Source organism: Sparassis crispa, assembly GCF_003851025.1.
Source record: "Sparassis crispa DNA, contig_000008F, whole genome shotgun sequence".
NCBI lineage: Eukaryota > Fungi > Basidiomycota > Agaricomycetes > Polyporales > Sparassidaceae > Sparassis > Sparassis crispa.
The window spans coordinates 1126754-1151465 of NW_020939755.1; the positions used below are offsets into that span (position 1 = coordinate 1126754).

A 24712-nucleotide genomic window follows, 5' to 3' on the forward strand; every position below is an offset into this window, starting at 1 on the left:
ACTCAATGTGTCTCGTTCGCTTTCGTGGTCACTCTAGGTTCGATTTGCCCTGACATCTTCCTCCATGTTCTCTCATACCAGCATTGTAACGGACTCGGAGCACTTCTATAACAGTGTGATGGAGCTGTTTGCCGATATCAACGAGACGGCGCACGTGCAGGCTCTTCTCCTGTGGTGGAACAGGTACTATTATTGCGCTTTTTTCTGTGTTTTGCTCACTGTCTGTATTTCGTTTTAGGCATATATTCCCTGGGTATGTAGTTGGTCAGCATTCCCTAGTCAGGAACACTGTCTTGGGACGTATTAGGGAGAAACGGGACCAGTTGAAAACAGGTGGAAGTTGCATCACTCATCTTTAATGAGGAGCTCCGTCGACAACTCGCAATGTGCGTGTGTTGAATGTGCAGCTTTAACAATAACAATGTTTCCCCTTATCACGTGTGGCTGAGAGCAGTACTCAACGTCTTCACAAGTTGGTAAGTGTAGCTGTAACATAGTGCCGACTTGAAGGAGGATCTACATCCAGGGTGCTGGTTGTGTATTGTGAAACATACTTCATTGACATTGGAGTGGTGGAGAAAAGCAGCACCGGTACAATTGTATCCCATCTTATCGATGATCCGAACTAATTTCTCCAGTTTTAAAATCCAAAACTCACTGGATGATGAACAAATCTACGAGAACATGCTTGTGGCCCAAGTTTAAGAGTATTTGAACCATATGAGACTGTTAGTCACAATATTTTGGTATGTTAAAGCACTTTTCTGCCTGGGCTATGAAAGTGCTGATGGGACTTTATATACAGCATGTGAGTCACCAGTGTTTTCAGCCACTGTTTCACATCACTTAGCGCTCTTGGTGTCATTAGTCTTCGGGAGTCTTTTTTTTTGGTTTGACATGTTTATATAAGATACATCTCAAACAGTCCCGATTTCGATTCTTCAGTCTCATCCGCTGTTCCTGCATCGGCCTCACTGCTGCATGTCGGCAAGGCTATTGCTCACGTTGTAATAGAGGTCCTGAATGCGGAGGGTGAGAAGAAAAAGGCGGTCTGTTACAGTATATAACTGCTCTGTTCTAACTTCAAGCAAGAAGAACTATATGAAGATGCAGCAGCTGCATGCCATCTGAAACCTCGGGTGGACAGCTCCATGAGACTCTGGGATATCGAGACTGAAGGGATGCGTATCATCAACAGTTAAAACCTCCCGGTGACCCCTTCCGCCTATTGTTCCCATCAACACGTCATCCTCTTCTGAGAAGGTGGCAAACATTATCACTTGGCGGCAGTGTGGGAGAGACCACGGAAGCACAGTGCGCATTCGCATGCTGGCATCAACAACGACGATAATCGAGGTGAAGCCATAACAAATAGTGGTGCCGCAGCATTGGGTGCCAGTCATTCTAAAGTGGTTTGTTTGTAACGCAGCAACCTTCTCACCTTTGGGTCGACTTTTGCAATCTGACCAATACAGTGCACCGATGATTTCTTACCTGTTTCTAGTCTCTGTTCATGTGAAGCAGCTCGCGCCATTGCTTCGTGTCTTCCTCTCTTGCATCTGCATACTGTTGCCTTGCCTTGTCTCTTTCTCTTTCACCATCTCTTCGTCATGGCCGCAGTAATCTTTGTTAATGGAAAGGCTCCGAAGGTGAGTAGCAGCTATACCTTTTGACTGACAGCATGTTCAACCTCGACCAGACGATAAAAGCCTTGCTGAATGCAGACCATCGCACACGAAAAAACATACGCTCGGAAGCTTTTCTGCAGGTATTCACACTTCGGAGTAGTTCTCACATGGTGCCCAGTTCAATTTTGATTGCAGGTGATGGAGGAGATTGGTTTTTGAGTCGTGGGTGTGTTCATTACACCCCAGGGTGTCGGTCTCTCCGACTTTTCATTTCACAGGGTACTTGTTTATATTGTGTGTAGTGGTAGCCTGCATCTAGCAAACATTCCCTGATCACTATATCCCTGTCCTCTGTCACTCCACTTTCGGGAGGCTATCCCTGGTCAGCCAATTGCTGTCCTTCATCAACCCGCCCCTAACAGACATTTCCTTCATCATTCTGCTTTCTGCAGATCATTCCTTCTCGGTAACTTCTGTCTTTCATCAGTCTGCTGCTGGTAGATACTTCCTGACCAGTATTCGGTCAGATAATACAGGTGTTACATCATAGATAACTCCTTCTACAATGTGTGGCACTCATTTCGGATCATTGTCAATTTCGAATATGATAATTTCAGAAAGCCGTCTGCTGGTCTGATACAGGCAGGCTTAGATTTGCAGATCACTCCTTGTCAGTCAGTTCCAGTCAGCGGCTCACAGGTATTTCCTGGCCAGTAGTCAGTCACGTAATATAGAGGTGACATCGTCAGGTAATTCAGTCTCAGGTCACAGCAATTATTTTGGATCATTGTCAATGGAGGACATGATGATCTCAGAAAGTCGACTGCAAATCTAATTACTTCAGGATTATATGTCAGGGTAACTGTTTATTTAACCTCACAAACCCTTATCAATTTCGAACAGTCTGTCGCCCGCTTACCAACTCTGCCTGGTCATAGCAGGCTCTCCCGATTTTCCTGATGCAAATTTCCGAGGTGTATGCAGTCTAAGATGAATCACAATCCAGAGCCTCTCAAAGCACAAATGCAAGTTCCTGCCCTGGAGAGCCCCTGCTACCTTTCGATGTTCTCCAGCTCATCTAATAATGACAAACTCACTTCTGGGCCAGAAACAAGCTGCCGAAAAATAATTGTCGGAAAAACCTTTCATGCCTAATAATGCAGTTGCGATGGATTTTGACCTCCCACTGGATGCAATTTCCAATAAGTTGAGGAGACTATGCAAAAGTTATTTGAAAGATAGAGTGAATAAATTTAGTGTAAGTTGCACTGCTGAGGAGAGACTTATCTGAAAGTTATTCTAGAAATGGAAAACTTATTATGAAGTTATTTCTACTTTAGGATAGGTTTCAAGTAACTTTCAGATAAGTTTCTTGTAAGCCATGCCACTTACACTAAACTCATTTACTTTATCTTCCAAATAATATTCACGTACTCCCGCCAACTTACTGGAAATTGCATCCAGTGTCCCTTGCAATAGAAATGAAAAAAAATTAGGGCATTTTGAGTAATTTTGGCACCATTTTTGTCCCTTACAAGGCAGTTACAAGTCCCAAATAAGGAGTTGTCAGGCAAGGTCCGTTGCAAGGCACATTATTTCTTTCCGACATTGAAACAGCAAACAGATATAGCGGAGAAAGTAGATATTTCTTGGTACCATGCCCTGCGCCCTGACGACGAGAGTCCGAAAATGCAAGGATGAAGAGAAACGGCCTAGCCGTTGAAGAGAGATCTTGGAGGCCCAGGCGGGATTTGTGTGTATTTGGCCACACGACATGACTTCTGAAATCAGCAATAATTCCTCACCTTCACTGCGTGGGCCTGATGTCTTCGGAAAGCTGGCCTCCACCGCTCAAGTATGCCCCACTAGTCCTCACCGTTCCCTTGTTTACACCGCATTATAGAGAGTGGGTTGCGAAATGTCTCGGGCAAATGACAGACGCCAACAGGGCGGAAGCGCAAGCTGAACTTAGACAGGTAATTGCTGACTCCTTCTTGAACAAGACACTGTGGACGACGGACTGGGCCGGAGTGCAGTTGCAGAGGTACGCTACTCCAGTCGGGTGTGCTTTCGCCGTGCAACTGAACGGAGACAATGCCATGAGCTTGCTGCCAAAATCTCTAGCGTTGAATCCTCTCAATAGTTTGAAGCGCAAGATGTGAGCTCTCGCTTATTGAAGGGTCGTCCGAGTGTTTATGGCGTGCAGTAATGACGGCCACACTGTCAGTAGCAAAAAATCCAAAAAGAACCCAATATCCAAAGGCTCGTCTGCGAGTGCATTGGACCCCACAGATCTTGCCGCTCTCAATCGTCGTGCCGCTCGATTTCAACGGGAGCACGAGATTGAACGTCAGAAGGGGACCCGTGGTCATGAACATACAAAGCAACATCATCCATTCTTCTACCCATCACGTTTCAATACACCATCTTTCGACACCGACGAACCGGAGCTAAACTCTGTGCGTCTATGTTCCAATGTCTCTAGTATTGTCCTCGGTTTTCACACATCTGTACAGAATGTGCCAGGTTGGGATCGATTCACGATTGTCGGAACATCTCAGGAAACCTTCAAGGACTACTTGCGGCTGACTTCGGCAAGTATCGACGCGGGTCGTTTGTGGCGCTATTTGCTGATTTCTCTACCATTCTAGGAGCCGAAACCTGAACAGATTCGCCCTTATTCCATTCTTCAGGAAACGCTCAACCAGTTGAAAAAGCGATGGCGCGAGAAGGCTAGCTATAGTTGGATATGCAGCCAGTTTAAGAGTCTGCGTCAGGATCTTACTGTGCGTCTTACGTTATGTTGCTTGCCCCACAGACGAGATCACGTCTTTCATGCTGCTGACGACACAGGTACAACGAATAAAGAATGAGTTCACAGTCACGGTGTACGAAATCCATGCACGTATGGCCCTTGAAGTTGTATGTCTCGTATGCTCAATCGTGTTGCGTTCGTGCTCATTCCTTCCTATAGGGTGATATGGTTGAGTATAATCAATGTCAGGCCATGTTGCGAAATCTCTATGAACTTGGCATCCCGGGCAAGGTGGAAGAATTCACCGCATATCGCATACTCATGCTGCTACATGGGCGAAACAGAAGTGGTCCGTCTTAATCTTATTGGTGATCGCTTGAGAGGTTGATGTCTCGAGCTTCTGTAGATCTAAACCTCTATGTAGGTCAACTAACAGATAGACAGAAATTGGACCCCGCCGTCCGACATGCCCTGAATGTGCAACGAGCTCTGGCAATGGGCAATTATCATTCCCTATTTGACTTATACCTGAATGCTCCGAACATGGGGGCCTATATCATGGATCATTTCATTGATAGAGAGAGGATCAGAGCACTTATGGTCATGACGAAGGCGTAAGTTGTGGGACGAATTTCTATTCTATATTCACTAAGTCCATGCTGCCCTCAGATACCGCCAGATCTCTCTATCGTTCATCCAGAACGAGCTTGCATTTGACACGATCGCAGTGGCCCTCCAGTTTCTCATGGAGCATAGAGCCGCATTCTTTCAGAATCCTAACAGTCCTGATACACAGAAAATACTCGATTGCAAGCCGGCCGGTGCTCCTCTAGCTGAGGTCTTCGAAGAGAAATACCGCAAGGTACAGATCAAGGGTGCAGTATAGCCATATGTGCCCGTCGTTCCCCAGAAGCCATCCGAACACCATTACTCTTCCTTCATTGTCCGTATGTCATCCTCGACGTCTCGTGGTCAACCTTTGCCTTCCGTCCGCGCCGTCCCTATGTCATTGACCCTCTATTGATACCCTGCACTCTCTCGCCTTCTCTCTCTCCTCGTATCCGCAAGATGGACGCCGCGGTAGCATGGAGATTATAACCGTTCTTGTGTAATGTACCTACATGTAAGGAAGTACATTCGGTAGCTTCAATCGCGCATGCGAGCTGGTATGAATCTCCGCACGACCACCTCGCGAACAGTGTATTGCGCGAGACATGCAGGTGATGCAAGCAAATCGGATGAGCACTTCGATTGCGCAGGTATCGTCACATATGCCAGAATAAGTGTCTACAGGTCAATCTGAGTATCGCGCTAGCACTAGCGAACAAAGGATAACTCACCTTCTGTACTTGCGAATTCACACGATTGATTGTACTCAACCACGCCCAGGAAAATGGCGACAAGGGTGACGTCTCTCTATCTGCTAAATCCTCGTATACGGGGAGTACCACCACAGCAAATCTTGAACTACATCAGCAAAGAGATCTGTAAAAGCCAGAGTGTAACCGTACTCAGCGTGATGGAAGACGGGTCCTCGCTTGTATAGGAGATAATCCACACAGAATTTGACACCTCCCTTGACCACCCATCCCAAGGAACGATAGTAGTGGTAAGCCGCATAAAAAACAAGGAAGGGATTGTCAAATCGACTTAAGTGACGTATGATCGTGTCTGGCGGTTGTGTATGGTGGTGAGATTGCGCTCTCTGGAAGTCATCCCAGATTTTCTGGAGACTCATCGGCTCCATCTGTATGTAAGAAAGTTTCAGTTATGAGCGCAACTGCGATCGAAAGTGTATGCCTGACCGTGACAGGATTGAGCACAGTCAGGCAATCCAAACTCCACGCAAGAAAAAATGCCTCTTGCAGAGTGAGTTGGAGATGTTCAATGTCGTCCAGTGAGTCCTCTTCAGTATCCGTACCGTGGCCGAGTGCAGGCGAAGGAGGACTTATTTTCTCGCCTTCTGCAGATGGCTGCGGTGGTTTCCAAGTAGCTCCCGATGGAATGAAGGCAGCAGGGGCCTGCCGCCCTTCCACAAAGGCAACTTCAGCTTCCTCGGCTGCTCGTGCGATAGCTGCAGCTCGGTCGAGTTTAAATTGCTTGCGTTCGGCCCTGCGCTTCTCCCTGATTTCCTCCGAAGTCATGTCTGGCGAACGCGCGAAGAGGTGAAGAGGATGGTCGGATTTCAGATATTACCGGGTCACATACATTTCCCTGCAGCCTTTCTGGCATTAAACTGCCTTGTCCGCCAAGATGGCTCACTGCGCGAGAGGTCTCCTTTGCCGAAGAATCCTCGCCTCCAGAGGATCGTGGAGTCCCGAGTATTGGATACCCATACGGAGCACGTTACTGGGTCAAAAACGCCGACACAACGCGGGTTGAGGAGGTCAGCTCTCCATAATCCGAACAGACCCAAGACATATTGGCTGGGATTTGGAGCATTGTGGCGAGTGAAGGTGAGCGGTAGGGGATGGGCGTATATTTTGTTGTTCTCTGCGCGGCACGCACCCGGCTTTTTGTCGCCTGTTCGACGAGTAGGGGTGATGGCGGAAGACATGGAAGGAGGGAGCGGCTGAGATAGCCAAACAGCGCGACAACAGGCGCCTGAGCGCGTTTGAGGCGGCGGCTAACGGACTTTGGTGCGCGCTTTCGCCACCCTCATATCCACATCAATGGCGGATAGACGCAGAGCTGAAATAGAGGCAAAGCGAGCCAAGCTTGCTGAGTTCCGCAGGGCCAGGGCTGACCGCCAGAACGTCGACGCTGAGCGTCGTCTGTCTGAAGTAAGCACCAACCCATCTCGTCGCGTCACCCGCAACTCATCTGCGCCCGGCATCCAGTCCGCTGGTCCTTCCGCACGTAGAGATGTAGACGATATCGTGGATTCTCTCATCGGTCCCGCGGGACCAAGTAGGGGCATCGAGAATGTGGTCGACTCCCCCGTGTCATCTGTACCTGGCACTCCTGGCCTTGGTCAAACAGCTTCTCTGCCAGGCCGTTCTGCCCTCTCCCTATCTGGTCGCCTGAGCAGGCAGAGCGACCTTGCGTCTGATCGAATAAGCGTGGGCACGACCTTTGTCCAGTCGGCCAACGGTACTACAGATCATGTTGTAGAACGGTATGTGACCCATTAGACTCATTTAGTTGACGGTTTCTCAATGTTGTTAGTGTGATGACCCCGCGAATGATACCGGACTTGATAGATGTTGAACAAGAACTTTTTGAGCTTCCCCAAAAAGTCAGCACGCTTCCCGTCATATCCAGACTCTGCTGATCTTAGCCTATTCTAGGAGCGAGTAATATACAACAAGGAAGTGCAGACCGTGGAGCTGGAGTCTGAACCGCTCGTCTTCCCGGAACAACTGCTCGAACGCATCCAACGCGAGCGTGAAGCTGCCGAAGCAGAACATGCTGCACACGACAAGGAGCTGGAGGAAGAGAGTGTGAAACTCGAACAGGAGATTGAACAAGAGATTAGAGGTATTCACTTACCTGCATCCGTGGCTGTTAACTTTGTCACTCACGTACATTCACTTCACAGAAATGACGGAGGAAGAACGAAACAGCATTTTCTCCGCACCTGAGTTCTTGGATTTCGTGGAACAGTCGACCAAAATAGTTCAGAGAGCACTGAATGACCACTATGATTATGTCCGCGATTACACAACCGGCGCCGAGAGTGGAGTGTCAGTCGCTATACATTGCTATCCAGATCCAGTGAAATTGACCTTCCCAGTAGTGATGATTCGGAGGGGAGGAGGGTCAAATGTATCTGTGCCTTCTCGGACGAGCGCTACGGGAAGAATCGGTCGATCACTGATGTTGGCTGGTCACCCAAGGTCGGATTAACGTTCTTACTAGGACGTAGGAATGATCTGATGTTGCTCCTAGTTCCCTGAACTGAGTTGCGCGTCTTACAATAAGAACCCTGCCGCTTTGAACGAACCCGATGGTCTTGTGGCTGTTTGGAATCTTCATCTTCTGGAGCGACCAGAATTCGTCTTCCATTCACAGGTATTTTGACTTACCCAGTGTGGTCAAAAATGGAGTTGCATGCTGGGCTCACATGTGGCAGTCAGATGTGCTCTCAGTGACATTTTCACCGTTTCACTCGAATCTCATCTTCGGTGGCACATATTCCGGCCAGATATTGCTGTGGGACACACGGTCAAAGCATTTACCTGTTCTCAAAACACCGTTATCTGCCGCTGGACATACACATCCAGTCTACGCCATGCAGATGGTCGGCACTCAGAACGCTCACAATTTGATCACGAGCAGTACAGATGGGACGGTTTGCAGCTGGCTTGTCGATATGCTGGCACAGCCCCAAGTAAAACCACTTCTGAATGCCATTACTGTTTCAGAGCTGATGGACTGCACCCAGGAAACCTTGGAGCTTGTCCACGCTGGCCATAACAAAACAGGAGAGGTCGCGATCACAACTCTCGATTTTCCGGACAATGAAACCACTACGTTCTGGGTTGGCACAGAGGAAGGAAATGTGTATCAGGCAAACCGATATGACCGCGCGGGTGCAAAAGCCGGTCTTCATCAATACGATGTGTACAAGGGCCATTCAGGACCAGTGATGGGCTTGCACTTCCACCCTCTCTTAGGGCCAGTTGACTTCTCAGACTTGTTCTTGACTTGCTCGGTGGACTGGACGGTGAAGCTTTGGAGAGCAAAGTCGTTGGCAAAACCCTCTACCACTGCAAACATAATCCAGCCGCTCTACTCCTTCGACGAAGCTGACGACTACGTATATGATGTTAAATGGCATCCGTCGCATCCTGCACTGTTCGGGGTGGTCGACGGCTCCGGGAAGTTCGATGTGTGGAATTTGAACGTGGACACGGAGGTGCGTGCTCGCGGAGGACGGCAAAGTATGTGTCTCAAAATCTTACTTGTGGCCAGGTGTCCGTGGTATCCACCAGCGTTGGTTCGGGTCGCGCTATAAACAAGTTGCAATGGGACCGGAAAGATGGACGGCGGGCGGCACTGGGTGGGAGTGACGGAAAGCTGTACATCTATGATATCGGAGACATGGCGCTCCCAAGGGAGTCGGAGTGGACGGATCTGCAGAGAACGGTTGCCGGAGTTGCGGGTGGCGTGCAAAGCAACGGCGTCGTTGACGACAGCCTCGCTCGCGTAACCTCCGGCCGATAAATAGTTTACTCCGTGTATCGTTTCCCTCGTGTTTGCCGGAAGAGATACTTAGACTTCACACACCCTCTTGATTCAACGGAAGGAATTATCGGAGATGGCGAAGACGGGGACGGCCTTCCGACCATGTCCCGTCTCCGGGAAAATCGACCAGTTGCGTCGCGATTATTGCGGAATCGTATGTCAAGAGACCTGCGGAGACTCTGCTCAGTATCACTCCCGCACTGGAAGAGGACAGTTCAACTCCATTCCGTCAGCTGACGGATCAATGCTCTCCCGTACAACTCTTATCCTCAGCTGCTCGTCTTCGTCCTCTCGCAGTAGTCCCTAGTTCTTCTTCTGTCCCTCTTTCCGCACACTCCCTGGATTGCGCGCCATGTCCACTTTCAAGCAGGTGAGTAAATGCACCAGAGGCTAATATGACTATTCTCATCCGGCACGCACTGGCAGCAGCCCCACAAGTGAGTGGTGTTTCGTTTGCACTTCTCATCCCATTGAACCTCCCGGACGCGTTCAAGGCTCTTGGTGTGAGTGATTCCCTGATTGTAGCCGTACAATAATCCCTCATGTATCAGTTCTGAAGCATACCCGGCCCCATCGAGGTTGCAGATGAGGTATGTGCCGGGCGGAAAATCCGAAAAAGCCCCACATCCTTACCCAGACCGGTCAGGTCCTCTACGCCAATGCGCATCCCTCCATGTCCCATATGTCCGCCGATTTTGTCCCAGTCCTGGGTGACTGCATAAGGATGACTCGGGATGTCTTGTACTCCACTACCGCTCAGCCTTTCATCATGGCTGGATCGGGGACACTGGGCTGGGACCAGGTATACTACGAGCGGCTTGCTCGACCAGACAACTCATATTCATCCGTTCCCTCTAGGTTGCGGCAAACCTTGTAGAACCTGGCGAATACGTGCTTTTCTTGAACACCGGCTACTTCGGGGAAGGCTTCGTCGACTGGTATGTGAGATTCGCGTTCTTACCTACTTAGTTCCTAGCCATGTCGAGACAGTCTCCGTGTTTATGGCGCCCACGTGGATGAGCTGCAAGCTAAATTTGGTGGTGCGGTCCCATTATCCGATATCGAACAGGCCCTTGCCTCCAAGAAGTACAAACTTATCGCTTGCACACATGTCGATACCTCGACAGGTGTGTTAATTCGAGATTCATTTTTTGCTGATGCTCACATTGGACATGCTAAATCATCAGCCGTATTGTGTAACGTGAAGGCTGTCGCAGAGATTGTTAAAAAGACTGCACCTGATACCCTTGTGATTTTTCTTTCTTTTTTACATCGTCGGTCGACAAGACTGAGGATGCACTTTCAGATCGCCGTAGACGGTGTTTGTTCGGTAGCCAGTGAAGAAATTCGTATGGATGCGTGGGGTATCGACGTGGTTGTAACTGCAAGCCAGAAAGGACTTGGCACTCCTCCAGGTCTTAGCATTGTCGTCGCAAGTCAAAGGGCTATTCAGGTGCACACGCAGTGGTGGGAATATTTCTCATTCATCTAACCTCGGATGTTAGGTCTTCGAGAATCGCGTAACTCCTGTTGCTGCCTATTATGCGAGTTGGAAGAAGTACGAGATGCTTTTGTTATGCATGCAACGCGACTACTCACGTTCAGTTCAGATGGTTACCAGTTATGCGGGCCTACGAGAAAGGCTCTGCTGCGTACTTCGCCACTCCTCCTGTCAACTTGGTCTACGCGTACCGCGCATCCCTCGACCGGATTACAAAGTCATCGCCTACCCTCGAAGAACGTTTCACGCTTCATCGGGAGGCCAGCAAACGTATCAAGGATGCAGTCGCTGAGCTGGGGTTGAAGCAGTTACCTGTCGATTCCAATTCCAGCGCAAATGGCATGACGGCGGTGAGGACCATCGCTGACGTATCTGGAACACATTGATGGAGAGCCCTCTGCTTCAGATATACTTCCCTGATGGCTTCACTGCATCCGACATCATTCCACGTATGGCTCAGAGAGATGTTGTTGTTGCTGGGGGTGTCCACAAGGATTACAAAGGTAGGAAAGTCTTCTTCGTATGGGTCAGTATATTCAATAAGCTGCATACCAGACAAGTACTTCCGCATTGGGTGGGCAGAACACGTTCCTCACGTCCCCCTTTTAAGCTGACTTTCAACACGAACTTGATCTCCGCAGGCACATGGGCATATCTGTCGTCGACAAGGAGCGTGGAGATGTCGAGAAGGTGATCACTGCATTGAAGGAGTCTTTTGCGGAGGCGAGAGCAAGCAAGATCGTGTAGAATACGCATCAATGTTCCTAGAGTGTACTGCAATTTCTTTCGAGTCGATCAACCTGATGCATCGATAAATTGACCTTGGTTTTCGCGAGCCTTTATTGATAAACAAACTTAATATCGCAGTACGCGTTCCTCAATGTCCTCAAACGAGCGCTGTGCACCTTGTGTCTACGGCGTTTGACTAAACTCCTTGCACGCACAATATTGGGAGGCATAACAACCGTACTCGACCTACGATGATCGGCTTAATATCGATTGAGGGCCATGAATGCATAATCATGCAAAACATATACTTATATCTCTAAAATTACATAATCATGAGACAACTTCGCGATACTGGCCCTCACCGCCCATTCTCTCGTACCAAGCTTTACCGGAAGTGGTGGCAGAAATGTACCCCGCTCTGATCACGAAGTCCCCAAAGTGTTCGCCTCGGTGTCGTTCAAGGGCGTAATGTTTGATCATCGGCTTCAAGATTGCTAGAATCTCTGGCTCCGTAACAGTTTCTGGTTCGATGTTAGCGGAAGAATATCAAAGGCCTTACAGGATGTTCATACCTCTGTAAATCTTGTTCAGTCGCTGTCCGTAATATCCACCGCCCAGCAACATAGAGTACGTGCCCGGGGCCTTGCCGACGAATGCGACCTCTGCAGATGCAATATAAGCCTTGTGGACGCACATCGAGGAAGGGGAATGTCGCCTACCTGCTACATATGGTCGTGCGCAGCCATTTGGACATCCTGTCATCCTCATGACGATAGAATCATTGCGAAGGCCATTTTCTTCGCACATTGCTTCCACCTTGTCGATCAGGAGAGGCAGGTACTAGTTGGCCGACTAGGATGAGGGATCTCAGGTGATATAAATCATAGGTTAGACACATACCCTTTCCGATTCTGCCATGGCCAGACCTGACGAGAAAATATTACGACAAATCATACGGCAGATAATTCACGGATCACACACCGCAAGTCGGGAATGCGACACATGCTGAGGACGATAACCGCAAAGCGGTGTGAGAGAGATTATCCAACTTGTACTGTGCCAATAGCTGTTTAATGACGGGCAAGTCGGCTGAGTCGACATCAGTGATGACCAGATGCTGGTTTGCAGTCATCCGGAATGCGCCTTTGTGGACCTTGGCAATCTCCCGCAGACCGGTTTTGAAGTCACGTCCAGGCTCGTCCTGGATGCGCCCATTCTCGATGAAGCAGGTGAAGTGATGTTTGCCATCTTCGCCGGACGTCCAGCCAAAGTCATCGACATTGCGGTTGAAAGCGTAAGGGCGTGCGGGTCGAAGGTGAAATCCTAGTCTTCGTTCGACCTCAGCCTTGAAGTTGTCCAAGCCCATCCTGTCAATGGTGTATTTTAGACGAGCATTCTGAAGTCACAGTTCGTCAGACACTCGCAGAGCCCGTTGATTGAACGCATGCAAACCTTACGACTAATTGGCAAATGGGTACGCAACATAAGCACATGCTATCGCGGTACAAAAAATTTGCACTTACTCCTCGCGGTTGCCATTGTCGCGCTGTACGAGCATAACCTTCTCCGCGACGTCACGACCCTGTTCAACGGTGCAAAAACCGATAACGTCACCGAGGCGTGGGTATGTCTTCTTGTTCCCGTGAGTGACACCCATTCCGCCACCGGTAGTGACGTTGAACCCTTCGAGATCACCATTGCTGTCCACGATAGCGATGAAGCCAAGGTCGTTGGCAAAAAGGTCAACATCGTTAGTAGGCGGAACGGCGATGGCAACTTTGAACTGTTTGGAGGTTGAGCCAAATGTCCTTAAATGTAGAAGACGGAAAGACCTACCTTCCGTGGCAAATAGAACTCGCCGTACAATGGCTCCACGTCTTTCAGTGCCTCGCCAGCGACCAGCTTCTTGTCCAGCCAGATCTCGTGGTATGCGGTCGTACGAGGAAGGAGATGCGCGCTGACTCTCCTAGCAAACTCGTACACCTGCCCGTGGAGCTTCGACAAGGAAGGAATCGCCGACACGATGACATTTCTGAGGACAGCAATCAGAATACATCCAAGAACGGTGCAACTTCGCACTCACCGATTAACGTCACCGCATGCGGCCAGGGTATCCAGCAATGCCCTGTTGATATCCTGGATGGCAGGCTTAAGGTGGCGTTTAATGACACCATGGTACTGGAAGGTCTGCCGCGTAGTGATCTTGAACGTCCCGCACCCGTGTTCGTCTGCGATCCGGTCCATCACCAGCCACTGGTCTGCCCGACAGACGCCACCGGGCATCCGCACCCGAATCATGAAGCTGTATGCAGGCTCGACACCCTGGGCCTGGCGTTCGTCGCGGATATCGCGGTCGTCCTGCTGATAAACACCATGGAACTTCGTCAGCTGGGTGTCGCTTTCCGCTAGAGCGCCGGTGCTAAAATCTTGGAGGCCTTCCGTGATCGTCCCACGGAGGTACTGCGAGGCGACTTTGATGTGCTCGTTGGTGATGGGCTGCGGCTCGGCCTCCAGCACCTCGATGGTATCTACGCCCAACGTCTTCCAAATCAGCGGCTCCCAGAGCTTGTACCCGGTCTCTGGACCGTCCGCGTCCTGGTCATCACCCAGACCCAGATTCGCGAAGCGTTGGCCGCCAAGTTGCTCAAGGCGAGTATCGAGATCCTTCCCCGCCTTGTTGTAGAAATGCGCATCCTCCAGACGCGGCCAGTAATGACTATCTCCAAGGCCGAAGACAGAGAAGCGGAGGCTCGTGAGCGGCCTCTCGCCGCGCGCAGCGAGGGCGCTCAAACCCTTGGCGAACGTCCGCCCGTTTTGGGGGAACTCGCCCTGGCCGGCCACAGACGTGAGGAACACGACAAACTCTTCCTTCGCCAGGTCGTCGATCGAGACCGTGTCCACGACCGCGACAGTCGTCGACAGGCCACGCATCTTCCCGCGGTGCGCGAGGCGCTTCGCCATTTTCTCGGTGCGCCCGCTGTCGGACGCGTACAGCACGAGCAGGGGCGGCGCGTCGATTGCGGTCAGGAGGTCGCTATACGATTGCTGCGCGCGGTTCTTGCGTGCCTGCTTTAAGCTCTCGCCCAAGCTGCCGACGAGCTCGCTCGCGAGCTGGGGTGCGGAGCGCACAAGCTGCGAGAGGTGGCTCTGGCGGTCGAGGAAACGTTGCAGGTCGTTTTTGATGGAGTCCGAATCGAGCGCAAAGGGCTCCTTCCCGTCGAGCTCCTTGGCAGGGTTCCAGCGATACAGAGGCCAGTACCCGGCGTCGACGGCAAGCTTCGTCTCCTTGAGGATCTCTAGCGCGGGGGCATCTTCGGTCTTGTAGGGTAGGTACGCCAGGACGACGCTGGGTCCATCGAACTTGTCCGCCTCCGTGATGGCCTGGAGAACCTGCGAGTACGATGAGTACACCGCGACACTGGCAACGTACACGTCCCCATGGTTCATGGCGTACAGGCCGACGTCCTGCTTACGGCGACTCGGGTCGCCGGCATTGCGCGCGGAGTAGGGGAGTGTGTCGAGAACGAACACGTTGATGTTGAGCTTGGAGGCGATGGCGTGGTGGAGGCCGGACGAGCCGAGGTCGTAGGACCACGCGTCCGAGCCGATGATCCAGCGCGAGCGAGCGGGTAGCAGTGCGCGCAGGGCCAGTACCTGCTTCGCAGCGGGACGGGAGATTTTGTCGTCTTCGAGGGCACGCACGATGTCGTCTCCGAGCTGGCGACTCTTGGGACCATCGTCCTTGGCCAATATCCAGCTGCTCAGCAGGTTATGCAACTCGATGGGGGTGTCGACATCTTGGAGCAAGTCTTGTACAGATACAACGAGTTCGGCGCGCTGTTCGAGTTCCCCGCGGACACGGCCCACAGTAAATTCTGGGCTGGTAGCCAGCTGTCCAAGAGAAGCGACGAGGTCCGGAGAGTTCGCAATCTCGAGGCGGTCACCGAAGAGGTGGCTGAGGATCTTGGTGTACGAGGCTTCGTGTTTGGGGACATGCGGCGCCTCGGCAGAAGGTGAGGACTCAGTGGTCGATAGGTCTCCGAGCGACAAGCGTGTGGAAGGTGGGGCGGATGAGGCCTGCTCGAGCAACTTGAGAATATCGGCAGGCTTGACCGAGTCGATATTGCCAAGAACGCCGCTCTGCACAAGTGGACGGTGGTCGGGCTCAAGGAGCTGGACGGCGCTGATGAGTTCGAGGTAGAGCGGAGTCCACTTGATAGACCAACGGCGAATCTGCTCAAGGACGAGGACGCGTCTGGCAGATGGGGGAACAGCATCGAGGACGCGGGAAGCCGGGAAAGGCTTCACCAGAGAGACCTCGATGAACGCGACACCATCGACGTCGAGATCGAACTGTGGCGCGCCCAGTGAAATGAGGACGGTGTGGGGATCGTCAGAGCCATGGCGAGTGAACGGGCCGACAGGACGGTGGAGCAAGGAGGCGGTTGAGAGGGCAACAGCTTCGTACGCGTGGAAGAGAGAGGAAGGCTGGAGGGGGCCGTTCACGCCGTTGGAATGGCCATTGGTATGACCGTTCGAGGCAGGCTTGTCGGCGAAGAGGAAGGAGGGAACGGCGTGCTGTGCGATCTCTGCGACGAGGTCGGACTGGTGACCAGGATGGAAGATGTGCAGGACGGCTTTGGACTGGAGCAAGGCGAGGCGGGAAGCCAAGAGGGCGTTGTCGTGGGCTTGCTGGGCGGTGCGAGAGTGCAGGCAGAAGGGAAGGGTGGACTGGAGCACGAGGACGTCGGAGAGATCGTGGTCCACGGCGACATGGAGCACGGTCGCGGTGGAGGATAGCTCGACGAGATGGAGCACGAGCTGGGCGAGAGACTGCGCGTTCGAGTAGCCGACGTACGACTGCAGACGGCCGCCTTGCTGCTCTCTGCGGAGAAGGGCGGGGCCGAGATCGGCGCCGGAGGGAAGGGCAGTGACGGCGGTGTGGCCGGCGTCGGCGGCGGCGTCGGCGGAGAATTGGGCGAGGAGCTCGGCGAAGTCGTCGGGGCGGGGCGGGGGACGGCGAGAGTAGAGGAAGAGGTCGGAGGAGAGGTACGCGACCCGGGCGACAGCGCGTACCGCTGGCGTGGGCGTCATTTGTGATGAGGGACGCGGTGAAGCGACGTCCGCGAAGCCGCCATATAACCTGCGCACAATTCGGAATTCGCGAGCGGGCAATCAAAGGCAATGAAGAGGCCATCCTCACACCATCCCTTTGGCCCTGTTTGTCACCCTATTTTCGGGTTAGGGCTACCCTTTTTGCGGAGCTCGAACTCTATCTTCCACCTGCCAAGCCACCGCCGTGCCCCTAGCGTTGCAGTCGTCAATCCAGTCCTCCTCATCGCCACCGACATTAATCGCGATGGCTCCCACCAAAAAGTCCAAGGCTGCCAAGTCCACAGAGTCCATCGCCTCTCGTCTTGCCCTCGTCGTCAAGTCCGGCAAGTACTCCCTCGGCTACAAGTCCGCCCTCAAGCAGATGCGCAACGGCAAGGGTGAGTCCTCCACCTGCTCTCTCTCCGGGGACTGGAGCGTGAGGCTGAGAAGGTCCCTTGTGCTGACTATTCTGCCTTCTTCTCTCCTTCGTCCTCGAACCCGCCTCCAGCTAAGCTTGTTCTTATTGCTGGCAACTGCCCACCGCTCCGCAAGTCTGAGCTCGAGTACTACGCCATGCTCTCCAAGACTAACGTGCACCACTTTGCCGGTACCAACGTCGCCCTTGGCACAGCCGCGGGCAAGCTATTCCGTGTTGGGTAAGAACATCGCCCTTGACCACCTTTCAGATTCTCACGACTCTCACTCCAGTGTCATGACCGTGTCAGATCCAGGGGACAGCGACCTCCTCACTGTTGCAGAGGGAAATGCCCCGTAAAATTACCTCTTCTCCTGTGGTGCATTTCAGTAGGCAGTCTGTATGATTTCTCACCACTTTCCGACCTATCGCATATATATGACGACATCATGGGCATCTTACCAAGAGCCTTGTGGACCGCGTCGGATGCCCGTCAATTCGGAATTCCATGCGCTCACTCGGCATCACGTACATATCTGCTACAGCAACGAGGGTGACATTCCCAGAATCGTCCGTGGTCCTGTGCTCACATAGTCCGTTTTCGACACAAAGTTCTTACCACCCGTCATATCAATGAATGTTATCTGGCAAGCGCCGTCAGCACTACTCACGGCGTCTGAGGCGATACGACCTACTTTTGCAACGATGCTCGTACCCAGAAAGGACGCCAACCCATCTCCCTTCTCCCGATATTCCGCGAAATAGTCTGGCACCTTCAGCACCCGTATGATCCGCGGCTGCACTTCATTTTGTTGCGGATCCGGGCTGGTGAGGATGAACGATGCCAGACGCCCTTGTAGCGCGGCTCCCAGCCCTGTGTGAGGCACAAACCATATCGGCATTTGACATCAACACTTCATGCGGGTTCCTGACCTTTTATGTGGTTCGTGATCTCTCCGGTCACGAACAGCCCCTGCCAAATATATGCTCTCTGGTCCACCTCAGTTCGTCCAACAGCCTCCCCAACCGCAGTCTGGATGGGCAAAATCGGCACATCCTTTCTCGCCTTGGGCTCAATACCCGGCAGGCTCGTAAGTAGGTTCGGATCGAACAGGGGTTCGCAGAAGCGATGGCGCTCCTTACCCACCGTGAGCGTGTGCCCACGGAACTGAACGGTGACGAGATCGAGCGCCTCGATTTCACGCGCGCGCGCCTGCTCGGCGGCGGACGCCTTCGCGTTCGCCTTTTTCTTCATGCCCGACTCGATGACGGCCTTCTCCTTACCCGCGACGAGGACCGCCGCGATGTCCGTGACGCCCTCCTCCTCGATGTCCCGCGCGGCCTCGCCCTCCGCGAGCGCCTTGATGAGGCCCTCCTGCCAGATATGCTCTGCGAGCTCTAGTAGCACCGGCTGGAGCGCCTCCGGGCTGAGTGGGCTGGCGGGCGGCGAGAGCGCGGCCACGACGGACTGGTTCGAGTGGAGGAGGTGGGCGAGGTAGAGCTGGCAGTCGCGGAGGCCGAGGGGAGTGCTCGTGCGCGCGGTGTGCTGGACGAACCCGTCGTAGATAGGCGTGATGTCCGTGTGGTCACGGTCGATGTCGACGATGACGCCACTGAGCTGGTTGCCCGAGATGACGGCGTAAAACTGCGCGACGGGGCGGTCGAGGATGCCGAAGCCGGCGACGTTGAAGCGCTCGAAGAAGATCTGGCAGATGCGCTCGTACGCGTCGCGCGAGAGCCCCGGGAGAATGGAGAGAAGGACCGGGGACTCCATCTGGGCGCGTCGGAGCTGTAGTTGTTTGAACAGCACGTATTTCCTGTCAAGGATAGAGTGAGCACCGGATGTGAACGCGCGAAATGTCCAAAGATGAGGGACACGCTCGAGACGAACAGGGAAGAACAAGATCTCCCCACACTGCGTGAGCAAGTGAAATGGTCGAACGGACGCACCAGAGTGCTTCTGCCTGGGTCCAGTCAGCAATATCTCCCTCTGCAAATGGCCAAAAAATGGCGATGTCGTGGCCTGCGGCAACGGCTTCATCGAGCTGAGCACCGACGAGGTAGTCGGTCACCTTGGCAGTAGAAGGCGACTTGGAAGTGGAAGGGCCAGGCTGGGGCCCGGAAGGTTCGGGTGCACCATTCTCTGCATCTGGTGCTGTTGAGCGGAGTCCTACTCGGGCGGAAATTTCCTGCAGAACGGACGTGGTAGTTGAATTTGGACGCAGCGTAAAGAGCAGACAGTGGGGGACTTACGACCGTGGGGGGACGAAGGAGGTCGAAAATGCCAATGCCTGCGCGGATGATTGTCCTGCCAGTGTCGAGGACGACGACGACGGGGTCGCGGAAGGTGCTCATGATCTGTGTTGTTGCAGCTCGCTCGGTGGCGGAAGAAGGTAAGAGCGCTTACGTAAAGCGTGTGACGAGACGCGTCGCGTCGCAACTCGTACCACACTCGGGGTACTCGCTACTGGCACTAGTAGTCTTGCCAGTACTCACTAGTAATACTGACTACTACTCACTCCTGGCCGTATGTCGTATTCCCCTCTCGACATTCCTCTGTCGGGAAAAGAGCATTTCACAGACTACTCTCGCTGGAGGCTACGCGTCTCCGAGGACGGCCGTCACACCTGGCACTACCTCCACACCGACGATGAACTCCAAGCCTGGCCCCAGTCCGACATCGACAAGTACTGGCTCGGGCTCCCTCTCGACCTACCCGCCCTCCCTCGAGCACAGGATGCCCTCTCCGCCGCACGCAATGGCTACACGTTCTACAAACACCTCCAAGCAGAAGACGGCCACTGGCCTGGTGAATACGGCGGGCCCATGTTCCTCCTCTCTGGCCTTGTTATAGGCTCATACGTTACTGGCATGGGCTTCAAACTCGAAGAACGCCTCGAAATGATCCGCTACCTCTTGAACCGTGCTCACCCCGAAGATGGCGGCTGGGGCTTGTGCGTTGGCAGCCGTTCGTGTCCGTACTTAGTCTCATAACCACGTAGACACGTCGAGGGCCAGTCCACCGTCTTTGGGACCGCCCTCAATTACTGCGTTATGCGCATCCTGGGCGTGTCGGCCGACCATCCGGCCCTTGTCAAGGCACGCGGCACACTCCATAGACTCGGTGGTGCGACTGGCATACCGTCCTGGGGAAAGTTCTGGCTATCTATCTTGAACGTATACGATTGGGCCGGCAACAACCCCATAACCCCCGAGTTATGGTGAGACTAAATGTCACGCCGTCTGCTCATTCTTACTTTCTAAACGCCATTCGCCAGGCTGTTCCCAGAGTGGCTTCCGTTTCATCCACATAGGTGGTGGATACACACCCGGGCAGTCTACCTTCCCATGGGCTATCTCTTCGGCATCCGGTACAAGATGCAGGAGAACGACCTGATCCGCTCACTCCGACAGGTAAGAATGGCGTATATGCGCGCATCAGTGAACTCAGTATAAATTAGGAATTATACCCACAAGACTACTACTCCATCGACTGGCCGGCACAGCGCAACAACGTAGCCAAAGTAGACCTGTACTCGCCGCACAGCCGGGTCTTCGACTTGCTCTACGGCATCTTGAACGTCTACGAAAGCTGCGCCATACCTCCCGTGCGCCGCGCCGCGCTCGACCGGTGCTACGACCTCATCGTTCAGGAGGACGAAAATACGGGGTACCAGACGCTCGGCCCTGTCTCCAAGATGATGAACCTCATCGTCCGCGCGCTCGTCGACGGCCCGCAGAGCGACGCGTTCAAGCTGCACATGGAGAAGCGGCAGGACTTCATGTGGATCGGCGCAGAGGGGATGATGATGTCCGGCACGAATGGCAGCCAGCTCTGGGACATAGGCTTCATCACCCAGGCGCTCGTCGAGACGGGTTTGGCCGCGGAGGAAGAGAACACGGAGAGCTTGGTCCGTGCCCTGCATTGGCTCGACCAGTGTCAGATTAAGGATAACCCCAAACATTTCCGCACGTCGTATCGCCATGCGACGAAAGGTGCTTTCCCGTTCAGCACACCGACACAGGGCTACACAGTCAGTGACTGCACAGGAGAAGGCCTCAAGGCGGTTTTGTACATCCAAGAGCATGTCCCGTAAGCTTTCGTCCTCCCGCTCGTTTTCAGTGGACATACCTCCTCTTAGTTCCAGTCCGAAACTGGTATCGGAGCGTCGCATCTGCGACGCGGTGGACATCCTCCTTGGCATGCAAAACAGCGACGGCGGCTTCGCGAGCTACGAACTTATTAGAGGGCCCCATTTGTTAGAACTGCTGAACCCATCCGAAGTCTTTGGTCCGTTTATACTTTCCGTTGCCCTGCGCCATAGCTCACATATATATAAAGGGGACGTCATGATCGAACACAGCTATCCTGAATGTACCACATCCGTGATCACAGCACTGTCCATATTCAAGAAATACTACCCCACCTACCGGGTGACTGAGATCCAGTACGCCGCCTCCCTACCCACTCTCGCACTCACTGATTCGCCAAAATAGACGCGTCGTGCATCGCGCCTTGGACTACCTGCACAGGACACAGAAACCCGAAGGCGGGTGGGTCGGCTCGTGGGGTATCTGTTTCACCTACGCGACGCAATTTGCATTGGAAAGCCTCTCACTCGTCGGGGAGACGTACGACACGAGCGCATCCGCACGCCGCGCCTGCGAGTTCCTGCTCAGCAAGCAGCGAGCGGACGGCGGCTGGGGCGAGAGCTACAAGGTGCGTTCCGAACCGCGAGCCCTTACAAGCGCCCGCTAACGTCTGCCATGAGCAGTCATGCGGGCAGAGCATCTGGGTGGAGCATGAGCAAACACAGGTGGTGCAGACCTGCTGGGCGGCCATGGCGCTCATGTACGCGCGCTATCCGGATCCGGAGCCCATCAAGAGGGCGGTGCGACTGGTCATGTCTCGCCAGAATCCTGTGAGTCCTACGGAGTTTCACAATCTTGAACACGCCTGACGTCCTGCGCTCCGTCCAGGATGGCTCGTGGCCGCAGGAGGCGATCGAAGGGATTTTCAACAAGAGCGTCACCATTGCATACCCGAACTTCAAGTTTTCGTTCACAATCTGGATGCTGGGGCGTGCGCATCAGTATCTCAAGGAGCTGGAGGTTTCGCAAAAGGCCAAGGTGGAGGCCATCTAGGTTCACAAAAGTACTCTACACTGTACAGTCACTCTCGTGCCGTCTCAGGTGATCTCTATACTTGCGTGTTACATATACCTTTCTTCTTACTCTACAGTTTTTTCGGTAAACCTTGACGAGCACTTTCATTGTTCTGGCGTGACCTCTTTGCTTGCGAACGCCCGGATCTTGTCAAAATTCTCGTCGACGTGGTGCAGAATGCCTTTAAGGATACACGGACCGCCGCTCCCTCCATTGTCATTTTCCTGCCACAAATTCTTACTCCCCTCTGATAAAGCCTGTTGAATAATGGAGGTCGTACTCGGCAAGTACTCGGCATAGAGGCAAGGGAGAGTTCTCTAGCGCTCCACGCGGAAGGCCGACGGCTGTAGTACGGGCTCAGGAGTCGGATATTCTTGAAACAGATCCTCATGGACATCCTGATGGGGAAGACTCACGCGATGAATCATTGCGACACCAAATTGGACGTGAAATTTCACACAGAAGTAGCCCAGCGAATAGTAGACCAGACATATCATGCGTCCAATGTTCGCGTTGGGATACGGTATGAATACAGACAGGACGATGCAAATGGTACCAGACTTTGCGGATAGCCCATTTTCTATAAGTCCAAGAGTTCGAGTCCCATAGAGATGCGACCACTACAGCTATGGCTCGTTCAGAAACAGCTCGTTCAGCAAGCGCATGGTGTCTTCCGGGCTGGATACAGAATGACCAATCGTACGCGGATCTGAATAGAGTTCATAGTCGTTGCCGCCCTGGGAAATCGACAGATGAGTATCAACGTCCGCGCATTGCCACACCGACTGTGCATACCTTGTACGTCTTGTCCCCGAAGAAATGGATCTCGTCAAAGGTTTCATCCTGGACATGGCGCAGGCAGAACGTCTTGTCCCACCCGGTCGGGAAGACGTCGAACGATATTTGACCGCCGATTGAGAACGTGAGGCCGTAGTCCGGGAACTTCTCCCGGAGTACCTTGACGAATTCTGCACGGATGCCGTGTTGCTTGATGGACAGAGTTTACTGTCAGCCATAACAATATGACAGGAGAGCTCACCTTGTCGTACGCTTCAAATTCATTCCGTTCCGCGACACTGCAAGATGCGGTCCGTTACCCAAGCGGGACGCAGGAATGTAGGAAGCTCACGTAGCATTTCGTCCAATAGGGCTCACATTGATCATGCCGTTGCGGAACTCGATGAAGGTCCCCCTACCGAGAAGAGAGGATCAGTGCCGAAACATACTGGGGAATAAGACCGCGCACCTCTTGATTGGGATGTCCAAGTCCGCGATGTAGTGCAGGATGAAGTTAGCGAGTGGTTTGTAGCGCTCTTCGCCAAGAAACTGTATGAAGGACTCGGACGGCAAGAGCTTGCCCAGCTTATAAGCAGTCAGGCCGTTCTCGGCGAATGTGTAGTCGAATTCGTTCACGACTACGGGTGAGATGAGTGAGGAGGCCGGAGACATCGACGACATGGAGTAATACCAGAGGAGCCAGGCACGGAAAGCTGCTCAGCCACCTTGACAAAATCGGAGCCGCCGACGACGCCAATGACGGCCTTTTTGCGGAGAGCACGGAGGAGCTGGACCATCTCTGGAGACACTGTCTAGAGACCGGTTGGCGGGGTGAATGCGCGAAGAATTGTAAACGTACCTGGCGAGCTGGGGTAAGGGTGCCATCCACGTCGAAGAGGATGAGCTTGTTGAGGGGGCGGTCAGCAAACGTCGAGGGCATCGTCGAGGGCGTCGTGGATGGAGGACGAGGCGCGGAGTCCGCGGGTTGCCTTTTCGAGACGCGCGCCAGCACCGTGACCGCGACGCGTACCGCCGCCTGACTGGACGCGCTCTCCCGGCGGCCCCTGCAGCTCTGCCAGGATCTTCCTCATCTTCAGTCCACAGCCCCATGCACAGGCCCATCTCGTTCTCATAGCATCTTCATGACAGTCACCGTACCTAACTCCTTCATCTGATGATGAAGGGAAGTCCGAGAGCGTCAACTGTGCATGACGCTGTCATCTTGGCGCACACACTGCTCAGGTGCCCAGCTGCTCCATGGCGACTACTAATCGAACCTTAAGTTGGCACGTCTGAGGCCTCCATCTCCGCGATGACATGCACGCCCTACGTCGAATACCGTCAATTCAGCTGCGCTGTGATTCATTCAGTCGCGCTGTCCTTTCAGCTAATATTATCTCCGGCATCGCCCACACGAATTCAATGTTGGAGCCACTTGAAAGCGCGTTCAATATTAG

The 24712-nt window shown here is 53.2% G+C and overlaps 9 protein-coding genes across 9 annotated transcripts; 5 read left to right on the top strand and 4 right to left on the bottom strand.

The window, feature by feature from the left end:
- Positions 1-3451: 3451 nt before the first annotated feature.
- SCP_0903690 (THP3 homolog) lies at positions 3452-5269 on the top strand (the record flags this gene model as incomplete). The annotated part of the gene is made up of 10 exons (XM_027761602.1): positions 3452-3483; positions 3532-3672; positions 3733-3786; positions 3835-4087; positions 4145-4222; positions 4280-4414; positions 4482-4550; positions 4603-4732; positions 4790-4997; positions 5053-5269. 10 exons carry the CDS (start codon positions 3452-3454, stop codon positions 5267-5269), a joined length of 1317 nt encoding a protein of 438 aa, XP_027617403.1.
- A 260-nt stretch (positions 5270-5529) lies between these two features.
- Positions 5530-6940, bottom strand: SCP_0903700 (Probable tRNA-splicing endonuclease subunit; the record flags this gene model as incomplete). The annotated part of the gene is made up of 5 exons (XM_027761603.1): positions 5530-5670; positions 5724-5844; positions 5895-6130; positions 6189-6529; positions 6592-6940. 5 exons carry the CDS (start codon positions 6938-6940, stop codon positions 5530-5532), a joined length of 1188 nt encoding a protein of 395 aa, XP_027617404.1.
- A 115-nt stretch (positions 6941-7055) lies between these two features.
- On the top strand, positions 7056-9552 carry SCP_0903710 (Dynein intermediate chain 1; the record flags this gene model as incomplete). Its single annotated transcript, XM_027761604.1, has 10 exons — positions 7056-7166; positions 7224-7501; positions 7552-7621; positions 7674-7863; positions 7925-8069; positions 8123-8222; positions 8275-8397; positions 8459-8716; positions 8771-9244; positions 9301-9552. 10 exons carry the CDS (start codon positions 7056-7058, stop codon positions 9550-9552), a joined length of 2001 nt encoding a protein of 666 aa, XP_027617405.1.
- A 373-nt stretch (positions 9553-9925) lies between these two features.
- Positions 9926-11821, top strand: SCP_0903720 (Alanine--glyoxylate aminotransferase 1; the record flags this gene model as incomplete). Its single annotated transcript, XM_027761605.1, has 14 exons — positions 9926-9943; positions 10000-10010; positions 10068-10076; positions 10133-10163; positions 10220-10375; positions 10432-10511; positions 10564-10700; positions 10761-10822; positions 10880-11026; positions 11079-11131; positions 11184-11424; positions 11481-11577; positions 11630-11648; positions 11716-11821. The coding sequence occupies 14 exons, from the start codon at positions 9926-9928 to the stop codon at positions 11819-11821; spliced, it is 1167 nt and encodes a 388-aa protein (XP_027617406.1).
- A 312-nt stretch (positions 11822-12133) lies between these two features.
- SCP_0903730 (Sulfite reductase [NADPH] subunit beta) lies at positions 12134-16897 on the bottom strand (the record flags this gene model as incomplete). The annotated part of the gene is made up of 9 exons (XM_027761606.1): positions 12134-12324; positions 12376-12465; positions 12523-12643; positions 12704-12729; positions 12785-13199; positions 13256-13262; positions 13327-13586; positions 13640-13835; positions 13887-16897. 9 exons carry the CDS (start codon positions 16895-16897, stop codon positions 12134-12136), a joined length of 4317 nt encoding a protein of 1438 aa, XP_027617407.1.
- A 265-nt stretch (positions 16898-17162) lies between these two features.
- Positions 17163-17672, top strand: SCP_0903740 (60S ribosomal protein L30-1; the record flags this gene model as incomplete). The annotated part of the gene is made up of 3 exons (XM_027761607.1): positions 17163-17295; positions 17406-17553; positions 17606-17672. The coding sequence occupies 3 exons, from the start codon at positions 17163-17165 to the stop codon at positions 17670-17672; spliced, it is 348 nt and encodes a 115-aa protein (XP_027617408.1).
- A 179-nt stretch (positions 17673-17851) lies between these two features.
- On the bottom strand, positions 17852-19667 carry SCP_0903750 (SWI/SNF and RSC complexes subunit arp9; the record flags this gene model as incomplete). The annotated part of the gene is made up of 5 exons (XM_027761608.1): positions 17852-17956; positions 18008-18186; positions 18246-19129; positions 19263-19501; positions 19566-19667. The coding sequence occupies 5 exons, from the start codon at positions 19665-19667 to the stop codon at positions 17852-17854; spliced, it is 1509 nt and encodes a 502-aa protein (XP_027617409.1).
- Positions 19668-19841: 174 nt separating this feature from the next.
- On the top strand, positions 19842-22457 carry SCP_0903760 (Lanosterol synthase; the record flags this gene model as incomplete). Its single annotated transcript, XM_027761609.1, has 9 exons — positions 19842-20266; positions 20315-20533; positions 20591-20726; positions 20774-21405; positions 21455-21603; positions 21655-21760; positions 21810-22032; positions 22088-22234; positions 22293-22457. The coding sequence occupies 9 exons, from the start codon at positions 19842-19844 to the stop codon at positions 22455-22457; spliced, it is 2202 nt and encodes a 733-aa protein (XP_027617410.1).
- Positions 22458-23104: 647 nt separating this feature from the next.
- SCP_0903770 (Phosphomannomutase) lies at positions 23105-24195 on the bottom strand (the record flags this gene model as incomplete). The annotated part of the gene is made up of 7 exons (XM_027761610.1): positions 23105-23215; positions 23274-23465; positions 23518-23554; positions 23608-23670; positions 23725-23893; positions 23947-24067; positions 24115-24195. 7 exons carry the CDS (start codon positions 24193-24195, stop codon positions 23105-23107), a joined length of 774 nt encoding a protein of 257 aa, XP_027617411.1.
- Between the last annotated feature and the right edge of the window lie 517 nt (positions 24196-24712).